Source organism: Tetrapisispora phaffii, chromosome 10 (assembly GCF_000236905.1).
Source record: "Tetrapisispora phaffii CBS 4417 chromosome 10, complete genome".
Lineage (NCBI taxonomy): Eukaryota > Fungi > Ascomycota > Saccharomycetes > Saccharomycetales > Saccharomycetaceae > Tetrapisispora > Tetrapisispora phaffii.
The window spans coordinates 189074-204980 of record NC_016529.1 but is presented as its reverse complement, the minus strand read 5'-3'; the positions used below and the strand labels follow the sequence as shown (position 1 = coordinate 204980).

The following is a 15907-nucleotide window of genomic DNA, read 5'->3' as shown; positions in this document are numbered from 1 at the left end:
TCACAACCACGCACGCTGCCCGTTGTAAGCAGTGGCAGCGCAGCGTGGCCACCTTCTCCCTCACGAACTCCCCGCCTGCCCCTCCCTGCCGCCCCACGAGCCAACCGACCAGAACAGGGATAGATAGCACTCGGGCATGGAAAACACTCACCCACACAGTCACTGCCATCAACCACGCAAGCACAACAATTAGACTTTTCGTATAATTAATTGTTCACCAACATCACTAATGGTTTTCTGAAGAGGTCGAATAGAGAGACATACCTTTAACGGCCAACTGCCATGGCGGTGGTAGTGCTGGTGGTGACGGCTAAATTGCCAATACCACTGCATGGAACAGTTTCGAATTGTGGTTGCTGGGATGATTCGAATCATTCTGCTGCGTCTCCACTGGAATCTATTCCGCTACTATGAGATATTTTATGCATACTTGATGTTTATACACGCATGCATACCCACACACAGATATATATATAAGCAGGGCATATATCAGTTAACGCTGCCCTTCCCTATTCCTTTCATTCTAGTCTTGCTACCCACAAAATCATAAACTTGTTGTGATATCTCTACATCGTATCTTACAATGACACAACAATATAAAGTTAAATTAAACGCTGCTCTGTTCGACGTGGACGGCACAATTATCATTTCTCAACCTGCTATTGCTGCATTTTGGAGGGAATTCGGTAAGGACAAGCCTTATTTCGATGCTGAGTATGTTATTGCAAATTCGCACGGTATGAGAACATTTGATGTCATCAGCAAGTTTGCAAGAGACTTTGCATCAAGAGAATACGTCAATACTCTAGAGAGTGAAATTCCAGATCGTTTTGGCAGTCATGCCATTGAGGTCATAGGGTCGGTTAAGCTCTGTGAAAAGTTAAATGCTTTACCAAAGGAGAAATGGGCTGTTGCTACCTCAGGTACTTTCGAGATGGCAAGAAAATGGTTCAAGATTTTAGGGATCGAAAGACCGCACTATTTCATCACTGCAAATGATGTGCATAATGGTAAGCCACATCCGGAACCATATATCAGAGGCAGAACCGGTTTAGGCTACCCACCGGAAAATAAGGACGCTAAAGTCGTTGTCTTTGAAGATGCTCCTGCAGGTGCCACCGCTGGTACAGCTGCTGGTTGCAAAGTGATCGGTTTGGCTACTACTTATCCAGTAGAAAAATTGATTGAATTTGGCTGTGATATGGTCATCAAGGACTATTCTAATGTAGAAATCGGCGAATACGACCCAACCACCGACACCGTGGAGTTCTTCTTCAATGATGTGTTATACATTAAGGATGACATGAAAAATTGGTAATTCAATTAATTAATTAATAGCCTACATACATACACATATATAGTGTTCCTAAAATAAATTAACTAACCATTTTCTAATAGTTGTAGCAACCTGTGGCCACTGCAGGTTTTCCTTCTTTTGTATGGCTGTGTCTTTTATGCTTGCATGTCTGAAAAATATACTTAGCTCATCGAACATTACTATAAAAGAGAGTAGTTTTTTGCAGGAGTCATGCTAATCGTTCATCTTAAACTGTTTGCAGCAATATACCATGAACAAGCATTATGTCAAAACGGGTGGTAGTGACAGGGTTAGGTTGTATCACTCCACTGGGTACTTCAGTAAGACAATCATGGTCCAATCTACTTAATTCAAATTCGGGAATAACAAATATAAAGAATTTACCAAATTACGAATCGGCGTATAAACAGTTTAGTAAAAGTATCCCAGATACCGTATCAGTAGCACCAGTGCAATTAGATGAGACTCAGTTTAAATTTTTGTTTACTGATCAAGATAACAGAAGGTTAGCAAAATTCTCTAAGTTTGCAACAATTGCGACATATGAGGCTCTTCAAGACGCGGATTTGTTGTGGAAAGATGCTCAAATAAGTGGGAATGATAATACAATTAAGATAGACGAGTCTAAATGTGACTTAGACCATTTTGGGTGTGTAATTGGCTCAGGAATTGTATCGATTGACGAACTATATAACACTTCGTTACAACTCAATGGAAATAAAAAAAAATACAATCCATTGTTCGTGCCTAAAATATTGACAAATATGGCTGCAGGTAACGTTGCGATTAAATTCAATCTAAGAGGTCCTTGCCATTCAGTATCAACAGCATGTGCAACAGGAAATAACAGTATTGGTGATGCGTACAATTTCATAAGATTGGGAATGCAAGATATCTGTGTTGCTGGCGCTAGTGAGGCTTCTATACACCCATTGTCCCTTGCTGGTTTTATTCGAGCTATGAGCATAACAACAGATGGTATTTCAAGACCATTCGACAAAAACAGATCAGGATTTGTTTTGGGAGAAGGTGCGGGAATACTAGTTTTGGAGTCCTTAGAAAGTGCATTGAAGAGAAATGCTAAGATTTATTGCGAAATTAAAGGTTATGGGATTAGCTGTGATGCATATCATATAACGTCTCCTTCTCCGCTTGGTGATGGCGCTTCAAGAGCAATCAAAATGTCAGTTGGTAATTCCGTGGATAGTGTCGATTATGTAAATGCTCATGCCACCTCAACTAAATTGGGAGACATAGCCGAGGTAAGAGCTATTGGCAACTCCTTAAAAACATATAGAAAACCAAATAATAGAAATCTATATGTCTCTAGTAATAAAGGTGCCATGGGGCATTTATTAGGGGCAGCCGGAGCAATTGAAAGCATATTCACCATAAAAACTTTACAAGAAAATATAATTCCACATACTTTAAATCTTGAAGAACTTGATCCAGAACTTCAAGAGATCAGTAACGGTATAGAGTTTGTTGTTAACAAACCCAAACTTTCGCATAGTTTACAATCTGCGATATGTAATAGTTTTGGATTTGGAGGAATTAACACATCCTTACTCTTCCAAAAATATATATAGGACATCACGTAAGTTTGTAACATTATGAATTAAGGTATGACAAAATCACGACTCATGAATATAATAAAGTTGAATTTTTATTGAATTATATAGAAGTTTATACAGTTGAAAAATGTATCATTTCTTTTCAATTCAAGTATGCAAGAGATTTTCTTAGTAATTTTTAAATAGATATAATAGTATCTAACATGCAGAAATTAAAATTGACATTTATCTAACGTCCGTAGTATTTCAATTCCAATGGTCTAACTATATTGTAAACAATAAATGACCAACTTAAACCCAATTCGAAACCTATATCCCCACCGTATTCACCGATTAATCTACCGATTTCACCAGCCCAATAAGATTGAACCATACCTAGAGCTACGCCAAATAGACCAACGATTAGAGCAGAAGTACCAGCAATACCAATAGGAAGCTTAGACCAATTGTCCCAATCCTCAACAATATAGCTTCTGTAATTATTCTTTCTCCATATCAAATGTTCAGATAAACCAATAGCAATGTAAATCGATAGATAATAACCAATCGCATCCATAAAGTATTGCATGAAAGTAGCGAAGTAGTAACAACATGGGATAGCAATAGCTAAAGTGAAACCATTAGCAAGTAACGTCCATACAATTCTTGGAACTTTGGCAAATGGTTCCCAAACAGCTTGAACAGATAAAGCAACAGTGTACATGTTTGGAACGTTGTTAGAGATAGTGGACAAAGCCAACAAAACACAACAGAATTGACCAAAACCATGCAAAGAATCAGTGACTAAGATACCGTAAGCAACACCACCCATACCGTTAGAATTGTATAAATCTGCCCATGGAGTGTAATTGACGGCGGCAGCAGCACTTGCTGCACCTAACATCATAGTGAAATACAATGGGAAAGCTAAACCACCAACTAATGCGAAGAAAATCTTGTACTTGTTCAAATCTCTTGGCATGTAGACAGTGTAATCAGAGGCATAAGTAGTCCAGCCTGCAGCAAAACCAAAAACAGAACAACCAAATGATAAAACAGAACCTGCAACTGTGGCACCACTACCCCATTCGGTGTTAACGAAATGACCAGATCTGGCTAATCTCGCAAGGATAACTAAGAAAATGGCGAAGTTTGGAACCCATGACCATTTTTCGTAAGTGTGAATGACTTTGTAACCAAAGAAAGTAACGATTAAAGTGATTGCGATGATCAATAGACAACCCGCCCATAAAGGTAAATTGTGACCTGAACCGGAATTAACCAAGTTTAACAATTGTGCAGCCGCGACAGTGTTAACAATCCCCCAACCGACACAAGCAATGGTGTTAATAGTAGCAAATATTCTAGCGGTGACGTTTCCCAATAAATAACGAGACAAGACCATTTGTCTTAAACCCAACTCAATACCGAATAAGGAAAAGTATGCAACCGAAAGTAAACCCAACATATTAAAGAATATAATCACCAAAACTGAAGTCCCAAAATTCAAACCAAAGACTAATGGACCTAATGCACCCAACGCATAAGCTGGTAAGACCATATTAGCCGAGAACCACATTGATGCAGCGTTCAATAATGAGGTGTCGTTTCTCATCTCGTCTGGAATAGGTTCGATACCGTGTGTTTCAGCATTTAGACCACCGATGAATCGGTTGTACCATGACAATTTTGTTTCGAAAACATCGTTGGCGATCTCAATAGATGATGAATCATCATCAGTTAAAGAATGCACATGACGATGTATCAGATCTTCGTTTGAATTCTTTGAAGAGAGAGACTTAAGATAATGAGCCTCTGATTTCTCCGGTCTTTTTTCTATATCCATTTCATATTGATTTAAAGAAGACATAGTGTGAAATAACAAAATGCTATAAGTTGAATCTATGACTATTTGTCGTTGATTCTTAGATTGGCTTTTTTTACTAGTATTATTATAAATTAAACATTAAGAAACAAGAGAGAGCAAACGAAAAGAATACATATATATAAAAGAGATCTTTATTATTTAGGTTTTATTGCTTAGGCTTCTGTAATGTTTAAATTTAAAATGTGTAACATATACAATATGTGGAATCCTTTATAAAGTAGAATCTTAATCTTGTAAGAATACAGGAATTCTCATACTATATTTATATAAAAAATTTGAATTAAATCTGGGAACAGTTTTCAGTTATTGGAAATCTATTCTATCTCTCGAGTATTTTTTCGAAAAGTTAAAAGTTTCCAGTCTTGAAAAGAATGTAAGATAAGAAATGTCTCAGGTCGAGAACTGCGCGAGAGCAAAAGAAACAAGAGTGAGTAAGAGACAGAGAGCGTACAGCCGAGCATGTCATGGAAATGTGGAATGAGATTAACAGTCATTTCGTAATGAAAAACCAATTAAACTATTACATATTATTAGACGAGTTGATAATATGTTTGGGAACGAGTCAAATTTCGAACACAGATAGGAATGGTGAAGAAAAGTTAACCCAACTTGGTTGATTCATGAACTGTGAATTCAAACATTGACAGATAGTTGCATCTGATCAGTATCTGCATTCACGGTACAAATAAAAGTATCTTCTAGTCTTTAGCATTGATAAGATGGGGGGTCCACACTAATATGAAACTAGGTATCCTCATTTTATTCCCTGCTAGCCCTCTCTATCTCTCTGTCTCTTACTTGGTTAAGCAAAAAGAGTACAATGAAAATTTTTCATAACTATGACGAACTTTTTCGTAAGAGAGGGTTTGAAAAAAACAGTGTGTGGACGTACAAGGAAAAGAAAAATTGAAAAAACACAGGTATCATCCATTGCTCTGAATGATAGTTTAGTGTGTAACTTAACAATTAAGAAGTCATTCGTTGTTTTTCTACTGTGCTGTCCAGTGGGTTTGGTCGTAGTCGCTTTTTCGATTGCTTCAAAAACACATTATAAGATATGCAATTCTTTAGCTCCTCTAATGAGAGGGTTTTGTAGTGTTCATTGCAATAGTCTGATTAGAAAACGAGTCAATTGTTGGCAGCCTTTCAGCGAATGCAATCAATCGATCATCTTGACGTACATACATACAACAATAGATAGCTGTTAAGGCGGGGTGGTGTAGTTATCATCATTACTTGTCGTGTTGTGCAAATGGTAGTGTTGTCCTAGAAGGTGGTTCCAGCCTCCCTTCTTCCATGTCTTCCGATCCGGTGTAACTCATTTGAGCTTATCCGTTTTTCGCGTTTACCCGTGTTTGGAATAATTGGGCGTTTTCTCTTACGCGTGTCGCGAATTAGGTCTACCTCCGTGGAACGGAAATAAGCACCGGAAATAACAAACAGTATTTTAGTGATAACATTGCATTACCCGGCTGTAACACTTTTCTAATTTATTTATTTGTCACATGCACTATTACCCGCCCTTGATACACACGTTACATTTTTGTCCTAAATAATTCAAGATCGAAAAATATGAATAAATTATCACATGCTGACAAAAAAAAATAGTACCAATTTATTCGCTGCAGCGAAAAATTGATACCATGATATGATTCATTCTACTAATCTCATCTTTATTTTATTCGCAAAATTTATAACATATTTCCCAAACCTTACATACTTGTTTCTTACCAAACGTAACTGAAGGGAAGCATAGGTTACCAACTGACAGACACCAACAGCCTCTAATAGACACTTCAGCCACTTCAGCCACAAACTATAGTACATATAAGAAGTGCAATTCTATTGTATCCGCACTCGATGCAATCGTGATTACTCTTCCTCTTGTATATCTTTATAATCATATTCATCAAAAAATTAGATCAACTGAATCTTTTTATATACATATATATACATATATTTATATCACTCGCAAAATTAAGACAAAAAAACATGCATACTGCTAATAATTTCTTCGAATTGATTAATGGATCAACTAATAAAGATGACGATTTTGATTTAGGAATTGATTTCGATACAGCTTATAATATCTTTAAAGAAGAATTTTCATTAGATGCCGAAAATGCTAATAATAACCTATTTAACAATATTGCTTCTCCAGTCAGAAACGAAGTGCCACCACTAGAAGAAACTCTGGTCGAACCTCCTTCCAATTCAAAATTACCTGAAACTCCAATTGCAAATGAAGAAACATTAGACTTACATATTAAAGAAATTTTAAATCATGGCAATACAAATATTCAAACCCCAGCTCTATTGACTACTATTGAATCATCTGCAATTGAAAATTTCTTAGAAAGCGTAATGACATCAAACCCATCTCCACCATCATTTAATCACCATGTGGTTCGCGAACCACACGTTTCGCCAGCTTTAACTACTTTATCTCATATCCATACTCCTTCTTTGCCACACGATGATTACAGAAATGTTGGTCTGGAATTATCACCAATTATAACTAGACCAAACGAGATTCCTTTCATAGTCCCCCCGAACACATTTGTTGCTACAAATTCAAAAATTCATAACATTTATGCAAAATATTCCAGTTTTGAAACTTCTCAGGAGGTTCCAGTGGAAAATTTGCAGACATCAACCGACTTCGAAGAGATTTTAACTAGAAATAAACTGGATTTCAAAGAGTCTGATGTCCTCCAACCTTTCTACGCACCTGGTAATTTATATTTACCTGAATTAAGAATCTCGGATTCAGAAGTTCCCCTCCATATCAAAGAAGATACCGAAACAGTTAAGAAATGGAAACACGTAGAAGCTGAGAAGAAAAGAAGAAACTTAATTAAACGAGCTTTCGATAATTTAATTTCAATAATGAATGTGTCCAAAAATGATGATAATAACACATTAGACAGCGATGCCAATATTTATTTAACAACAAGCGGGAAAGTATCAAAAAGAGTTCCTAAACATATTCAATTGAGAAGAATTGTCCATGATATAAAATTAATTACAAAGGCAAATGAAAAGTTGGAGCACATGCTGAAAAACGATATTATAGAAATAATTACATATAATATTAATTAGTTGGATTTTCTTTATAACATATATACATATATATTTATATTTACATATATGAATACTATAAATTTAATTCAGATAATATATGAGACGCCAGTTCCTTATACATCCAGGTATTACCAGATACTTTCTTAAAGTGCACACCAGCTAAACCAACAATACGAACTTTGACAATGTATATTTCAAATTTAATTGGAGGTTTTTCCTTCGAAGAGTAATCGATTGCATGAACATCATCATCCTCTGCTTGAGAAGCTTGCTTTGCTTGTGAGTTATAATTTATCACTTTATTCATATCTTGAACTCTTGAAGTGGTCAATATATCTTCTTCGTTTACGTAGTCTAAGGAAGCAGTAGACATATCTTCTGAGTTACCACCAGTATTGCCCGAATGGCCACCAATTGAATCGGCTCTGCCAAAATTTGCGGCGTTTAGTGAAGATGAAATACTTCTTCTATTCTCCTCCATGTTCAAACCAATTGGGCTAGCTGGAATAGTTGGTTGGTTGCTGTACTTGACAGATGGTTGACGTCTAACTGATATTTGTGGAGTAACTGATGAGATTCTTCTATGCGTTGCAGCAGGTGGTTGCAAAAAGTGTTGAGCAGCAGAATCCTGAGGTGGATTTAGATGGTTTGATTTCTCGGTAGTAATAATATTAAGAGGGTTTTGAACACAGACGAAACCACCTTTAACTTCTGTAAAGCTAATATCCATACGTTTTAACACAGAAATAATTTTATATCTAACAATTGGTAATGGCTTTGAAGAAGTTGTTTGAACTGAAAAAAAACCTTTTAAGAATAATGAACGAGGATAATCAATAGATGGCATTGAACCAACTGGTGCCTTGGAAGCTTCGTCTAAAATTTCTTGATCAGTCAATTCACGAATATAGGAAGGTGTTTTGACAATATTCAACATATTCATCTCATCTTGATTAGTAGCTTTAGCTGAACTAGCAAGATGATTATTTTTGTAATTGTCATCAGCATATTCACTATTATAGTTCTCTTGAACGTTTGGAGGAACGGGGGGCCTGGAAAATTTCAACGACTCACGACGAGCATGACCAACAGATTTTGCCCTTGCACTTGGGTGTAATACTCTACCCTTAGCATAATTTTCATTAGCTAAGGGTTTTGCAACGTCATCAACTTCACTACCAACATCTAAAATATTCTGTGGATCATCTCTATTATTATTACTGTTGTTATTACGAACTTTCTGAATATTTAAGGTGTCACGAGTTAATTGCTCGTTACTTTGGTCCATTTCATTAGCCCGTTGCTGTTGCAAAATATGTTCTGCATTTGAAGGTAATGCAGGCAAATTATTATCTTGTCTGTGTGAACTTGATCTCACCGGTGATGCATTGGTATTAATTCTAGTAGCTGCGCTAGCTTGTTTATTAGCGAAATTATTTCTTGCAGAACTGAAAGAAGGTACTCTATTGACAGTAGGAACATGTTCTGAGTATGTACGTTGATGTGTTTTCCTGCCTGGATTGCGAGTACCTTCATTCGATAATTTAATCTGTAATTGAGGTTGCATCTTTTGTGCGGTTGATGTTTGTTGTTGATTAGTAGTTCGTGTTATACTAGAACGACGTTGAGATAGTCTCCTGAATATACCACCAAATGTTGATTTATCATCCTGTTCTGCAGGTGGCTGAACTTGTGTAGAGTTAATACGAGGCTCTACATCAGTCAGTAGTTCGGTGTGAGGTGATAAAGCATAATCTAAATCACCAGTAGTACAATCCGAAGCCTTTCTTGAGGTTGGAGATGTATGAGCTTGTTCTGGTATAACAATTTTAGGAGGTATCACGACATTCAGTGGCTGTCTTTCTTGTTTAGTACTTTCAATAAATTTCCCATGAAAGGCTATTGTAGGTGTTTTTACCGATGTAGGCTCAAATGTTTCTGTTTTCTGTTTCATATATTGCACGCTTGCTGAGACTTCTGGTTTATTATTTACTGCTTGAACATTTAGTTCAGGCATATGCGCTTGATTCTGTAACTGTTGCTTTTGAGCTTCCAGTTGTTGTAATTCTTGTTGCTTTTGTTTCTGCAACACCATTTGCTTCCTTTGTAATTTCTTTAATTTATTCCTTAGCATTTCATCAACTAAATAATATATTGATAATAATGGATGGAATGCTCTAGTAGGATCGTCAAAATACGATAAATCTTTGGAAACAGTTCTTTCATATATTTGTCTTTGCTGCCAGTAAGAGTTCGATAATTCCACATACGCAGGATCTGTTACGATGGATTTTAACTTATTCATGCTTTGTTCAATATCATCTATAAATTCTAATTCGAACATTTCTTTTACAACATTATGATTTATCATATCTATACTCATAGGAACTCTAAGTGGTAAATATGATGGTGCTTTTGTATCGAAACCTCTTGTCATCCATGGATGATTAACTATTTGCTGAAGTGAAGCTCTTTTCTTAGGGTCTACTACCAGCATTTTTGATAATAATGAAATAACCTCGATAGACAAGTGTTGTGGATAATCAACTTTCCCTTGCTTTATTTTCTCATGTAAAACACTTGAGTTTTCGTCGTCAAAAGGAACTTTACCACATGCTAAAACATATAAAACGACACCAAAGGACCAAATATCGACTTCAGGACCAACATAAGGATTTGCTTTTAACAATTCTGGTGCAGCAAAATATAAAGAACCACAAAATGTATTTAGTTGTTTCTTACTATCGTAAAGATTGGATAGACCAAAATCAATAATTTTAATGTCACCAGATGTCGAGATCATAATATTCTCTATCTTCAAATCTCTATGAACGATGTTGTTTCCATGTAAATATTGTAACGCAGATGCAATACCTCTTGTAAATTTTCTAGCATGATGTTCTCTTAATGAACCGTGTTGAATAATATAATCTAATAGTTGCCCACCAGATACATATTCGAATAACATGTAAAAATGGTTTGACATTGTGCAAATTTCGAATAACCGGCAAATATGTGGATGGTACAATATTTGGCCCAAGGATGCTTCTCTAATTGTTCTTTTATCTCTCGATATTTCTTTTTCGAGGTTTTTCTGTCGTTCTAATGCTTCTTCTTCAGATTTAGGTGGTGGCAAAGATGCTTCCTTTTGTAAAAAGGATTTTGTTGCCCTATTTACAATTTTGATTGCACAAACTTCATTTGTTTTATGATGTCTTGCCAACTTGACTTTACCCATGGAACCTGCCCCTACCGTTTCTAAAAAGTCCCAATCCCCGAGCGATTTTCTATGGAACTGCTTTGGTGGTTCCTGGCTCCTACTTTTATGTTTTTGTACTGGCCTTGTGTTATTGGAATTGGCGCTATGACTACTGGCATTGTTATTACTATTATTTAAGTCAACGGGCGGCATCAATGGTTGCCCAGATTGTTGCTGTTGCTGCTGTCTTTGGTACTGATCGTTGCCTATAGTGTTTGAAGTGGATACGTTCCTTGAACCCATCATTCTTGGTGTAGCTTTTGCCACATTAGTAGGAGTATTTTGATAGTCATTGTATTGATTAAAATTACCAGTATTAATATTTGGAGAAATCTGTACATTATCTGGTGTATTTGGTGTTAATGGAACCCCCAGTGCGGTCTTACCCTTCGAATTAGACATCCTTGTGACTGCACCTGCGCCTATCCTAAATTTTGTATTGACATGATAGTCATCAGTGTGCTCAGACATGGTATATCGTAGCTAAACAAAAAACTAAAAATTTAAAACTATTCTTTTCCGTCTCTTTCACTCACACAATAGTAAGAGTTATATGTGTATTCTTTGTTGATCTAGTATTCTTTTATACTGTGCTTTTTTCAAATAAATTATAAAGAAAAATTCCAATAATATATGACCGTATGTTTTGTAAAGAAAAAAAGGAACTTAATATTTTATCTCTTTTACAATTTATAGATAGTCACCAAAGTTCTTCCGTAAAAAACCGGTATTAATAAATAAATAGCCACTGTAACTCTAATCTGTTCCTAAAGATGAACCTTCGAACAATTGTAGTACTACTGTTAAACACGTCAATTCAATTTCAATTGCTTTTAAACCCCACAAATAATGCTAAAGTAAATTAATTCTTGATATCTATTCTAAAAAATTTATTTCATATAGATAAATATTCAGATATATTATGTTATATGTTCACTTTGTAATTTATATATATATATATTGTTTCCTGTCTTGACTAGTATTGGAATTTCATTTCCCTTCAATAATTCAATTTTTGAATATTTTTGAATTTTGCTTTTTTTTTTGAATTTTGGTTGGCTGATCACTCTTGACGATATTCTTTGGATTGTTCTATGCGTTCATACACTTTGTGTTTTTGTGTCCGCGTGTGTATTTCACTGACTCTTGAAATATGGGCTGAATCAGTTTCTACGACAGATACACTATACAGTAAAAAGGCATTAATTACCCGGGGTCCTGCATCCCGCATTGTCTGGGATGGCATCTGGCAAACGAGAGGAGGGTGATGCGACGGGGGAAAGGGGATGCTTGGTCGTTCCAAAAGTATACCAACTACAAGTTACCGCCGACGTATAAATATACAATTCTAAAAGCTGCTTGTCACTAATAATTGAATTTTAAATGGTATTGCATCTCTACAAAAGAGAAGCGGTCGGTATTAGGTAACGTATGTGTATCGGTTTTGAGATGTTGTTCGATATTCCAAGAAGATAGTAAATCGATATTGATAGCAGGTCGTTCTATATACCAAAGATGTTAATTAGAGAAAACGGGTTCAATGGTCGTAAGCAGTTTCCGTGTGTTGTTGTTTTGTTTGGCAAGAGCTTAGCTTTTGTACGAAATGAGAATCATGTGTACAATGCCAGCTCGCGAAACCGTTGCACATTACTAGTATTATATTTCCGTCACATACTGTAAGTATATCGTTGATTTACTAATATATACATCTATACATGGTTAATCTCCATTTATATATGTATATCTGCAGGTCGGCGGCTATTTCTGTTTTTCCGTTTCGGATTTATTTTTTTGTTGTTGTTTTTGTGGCGCGATGGGTAGCCGGCTAAAATGGAGTTTTACCCGGATACAATAGATATATCCCGTTATACGAACATTTGTCATTCCCTCGGAGAAAATTAAGAACGATACCTATATTGCAAAACGCATAGTTGTAATTCATTCAATCAAATGATAACGTGTATTCAGAAAACTTATTCTGTCCGAATCACTATGCTAGGCTACGTATTTGTGCAGACAATGATTGTGGTTTGAATTTTTTCTTTTGTTATTTTCACTATTGTTGGGAAAGCGCGTTTGGTTCATGGTTCATTTGGAATTAATGTTTGATGTTAACTTTACTATACAATGTTATTACTAGTTTGAAAAGTTCGTTATTACTCTTCCATAATTAAACTACAAATATTGATATGTTTTGTTAACTAAAGACGCATTCATCTTTTCAAATTATTGAAATCTTCGTGTTTTTTTTTTTGGAATTATTATATTAATATTTTAAGGCAACAAAGAGATTTCTAATATACATAGTGTCAATATCCTCTGTAAGAAGCGTCAGTCTGAAAGAAAAGAAAAAGGTTCATAAAAAACATTGGCAGTTGCAAGAAATAACACATTCAATCAGTGATATTATGTCAAGAGGTAGAAGATCAAGATCACAGGCTCAGATTGAGGAGCCTGCAGAAGTTGAAACAAGACCTAGAACAGTGAAAAAATCAAAAAATACTTTCTCATGGGAAAATTATGTTGATGAAGAAGTTTTAATTCAATTGAACAAATTACCGGAACCAACAAATTTATTAACACAGTTGGATTCCCAAGATTGGTACGCTGAACTAAAAGTAACTTGGGAATATCAATATTTTCTAGGGTGGCTGTATAATGTTTGTGATTCATATATTACAATTGTTAATCATACGACAAATAATTCCACACCAGGTCCAAATGGAACTAATAAGAGAAATATTTTATGGAAGGATGTAAAATTTGATGAATTGACTTTTCTTCAGGATTTTATTAATGAACTTGAAAATATAGCATCTGACCCATCATTTAATGAATATGGAAGTAATGATGATTCAACCGATTCAAATGAGGCAAGTGATAATATATCATTATATAGTCTTATCAGGCTTAAATTATTAAGACAAATTTCAAACAATAAATCAGCTGCATTGGAAGATTGGGATCTCATAATGAATCATAATTTGCAGATAGAAGATAAACAAGTTTATTTTGACCAGTTAAGCGTTTTACAAAAATTTAAAATGTTCTATCAAATTATAAAAGTCATAGAAAGAAAAAATCTTTCTTTTAAAAATTATATATTCACTAATGTCGATATATTAGAGCTTTTTGAATTTAATGAAATTATTATAGAAGAAAACAAACAATCATTATTGATTTTACCTTCAATTGGCGTAATTGTTGAAAAAAATTTAAAACCAACCGTAGAAAACCCAGAACTAAGAGTTCCATTAAAATTAAGGAATTGTATTATGAAGTATGAAGATGAAGATTCCTCTTCAGTAGATATCGTTAGCTTAGACTATTCTGAAGAAATTGATGCTTATCTACAAAATTTCAAATGGGAATTTAAAGTTGTTACAAGTGATTGGGGATCCTTCATCGAATATATGGACAAATTACATTCCGAGAATAACGAAGTCTTTGGGTTCGTCTCACCTTTCATAAATGCATATATGGATCACATTGTTTATACTCGCAAACAATTTGCACAAAGAGAAAAAGCAAGAGCAATGTCTGAATTGTTAACAAGAAGGAAAAGATCTACCAGATTAGTGGCAAGAGAAGAAGAAACAAAGAAAAAAGAAATTGAAAATGAATGGGAAACTAAACTGGACGACAGAGAATTATACTTAAAACATAAACATAGAATTGTTGCAAAATATGCTAAAACATTGAAAGACATTATATGGAATCAACTGTGGATAAATTTTAACAAAGATTTCAAAATAAGTAAATTAAAGAAAAAGGATAATGAAATGCAAGTAACAGAAGCTATTACTGGTTCCCAATATGAAGGTTTGAATTGTAACGATGTTAGCGTAATTGAACATGGTGAATCTTTTAAAAATAATGTAATTAATTTATCAGAGGTTATAGATAAAGACATACCGCTTGCAGAATCTAGTATTGTTAGGGAAATACCTGCAGACCTTTTGATATCAGAAACAGAAATTGATACAATAATTAATCAGGGTATACAAGCATCTGTCAGTAAGGCAGACGATCCTTCATGGCTTTTTCAATGTCCTACTTGTCAATTCGTGGATGAAGAAGATCCTGCAACATTTAACAAAGTCATCAAAATAATCAAATCAGATGAAGACATTGTTTCCCTATTATATAACAGACCATTGATTTGTTGTGATCTCTGTTCTAGATGGCAACATTGGGAATGTCAACGCTCTGAGTTTGTTGAATTACTATCTTGGGCTCACACGTCGAAAAATAAAGAGCTTCATATATTAACACAAAGGGATCTTGGAGCTGTAACATTAGATAAACAGAACCTTGGTAGTAGGAGATCTACAAGAAAACAGAATACAGATGAAACTAACCCAGCTTATATTAGGCCAACTGATATTAGAAAACCATTTGATGATCGTTCAGTTTTTATATGTACTATCTGTTCTTCAAAATTAGAAGATGATTTACGAAAAATATTCATACCAGAATTAAAAGCAGTTAGAAACAAAGAAAGAAAACAACAAGAAAATAAAGAAAAAAGGAGAAAATTAAAAGAAGAACAAAAACGTTTGAAATTGTTACAGGAAACTAATAATGTTGCTAATAACACTGTTTCGCCTTCTACTGAATCGCAAACTATAATCGACACGTATACCAGTGCAACCGTGCCACAAACTCAGATAAATACAATATCAGCAAATTCAACCAATATTTCATTCGTACCATCGACAGAAGTGATACCAGATTCTAATCAAACTACTATGTCATTACAAGAAGAAATTAAAAGTACTGATAATTAAAACCATAACAAAATA

At 35.0% G+C, this 15907-nt stretch overlaps 6 protein-coding genes across 6 annotated transcripts; 4 read left to right on the top strand and 2 right to left on the bottom strand.

Moving 5' to 3' along the window:
* Window positions 1–583: 583 nt before the first annotated feature.
* On the top strand, window positions 584–1318 carry TPHA0J00860 (HAD family hydrolase; the record flags this gene model as incomplete). Its single annotated transcript, XM_003687295.1, has 1 exon — window positions 584–1318. One exon carries the CDS (start codon window positions 584–586, stop codon window positions 1316–1318), a length of 735 nt encoding a protein of 244 aa, XP_003687343.1.
* Window positions 1319–1581: 263 nt separating this feature from the next.
* On the top strand, window positions 1582–2907 carry CEM1 (fatty acid synthase CEM1; the record flags this gene model as incomplete). Its single annotated transcript, XM_003687294.1, has 1 exon — window positions 1582–2907. One exon carries the CDS (start codon window positions 1582–1584, stop codon window positions 2905–2907), a length of 1326 nt encoding a protein of 441 aa, XP_003687342.1.
* Window positions 2908–3121: 214 nt separating this feature from the next.
* TPHA0J00840 (cytosine permease) lies at window positions 3122–4741 on the bottom strand (the record flags this gene model as incomplete). The annotated part of the gene is made up of 1 exon (XM_003687293.1): window positions 3122–4741. One exon carries the CDS (start codon window positions 4739–4741, stop codon window positions 3122–3124), a length of 1620 nt encoding a protein of 539 aa, XP_003687341.1.
* A 2010-nt stretch (window positions 4742–6751) lies between these two features.
* On the top strand, window positions 6752–7861 carry INO2 (Ino2p; the record flags this gene model as incomplete). Its single annotated transcript, XM_003687292.1, has 1 exon — window positions 6752–7861. The coding sequence occupies one exon, from the start codon at window positions 6752–6754 to the stop codon at window positions 7859–7861; it is 1110 nt and encodes a 369-aa protein (XP_003687340.1).
* Window positions 7862–7916: 55 nt separating this feature from the next.
* Window positions 7917–11573, bottom strand: TPHA0J00820 (KIN1/KIN2 family serine/threonine-protein kinase; the record flags this gene model as incomplete). The annotated part of the gene is made up of 1 exon (XM_003687291.1): window positions 7917–11573. The coding sequence occupies one exon, from the start codon at window positions 11571–11573 to the stop codon at window positions 7917–7919; it is 3657 nt and encodes a 1218-aa protein (XP_003687339.1).
* Window positions 11574–13510: 1937 nt separating this feature from the next.
* Window positions 13511–15892, top strand: IOC2 (Ioc2p; the record flags this gene model as incomplete). Its single annotated transcript, XM_003687290.1, has 1 exon — window positions 13511–15892. One exon carries the CDS (start codon window positions 13511–13513, stop codon window positions 15890–15892), a length of 2382 nt encoding a protein of 793 aa, XP_003687338.1.
* Window positions 15893–15907: the final 15 nt, after the last annotated feature.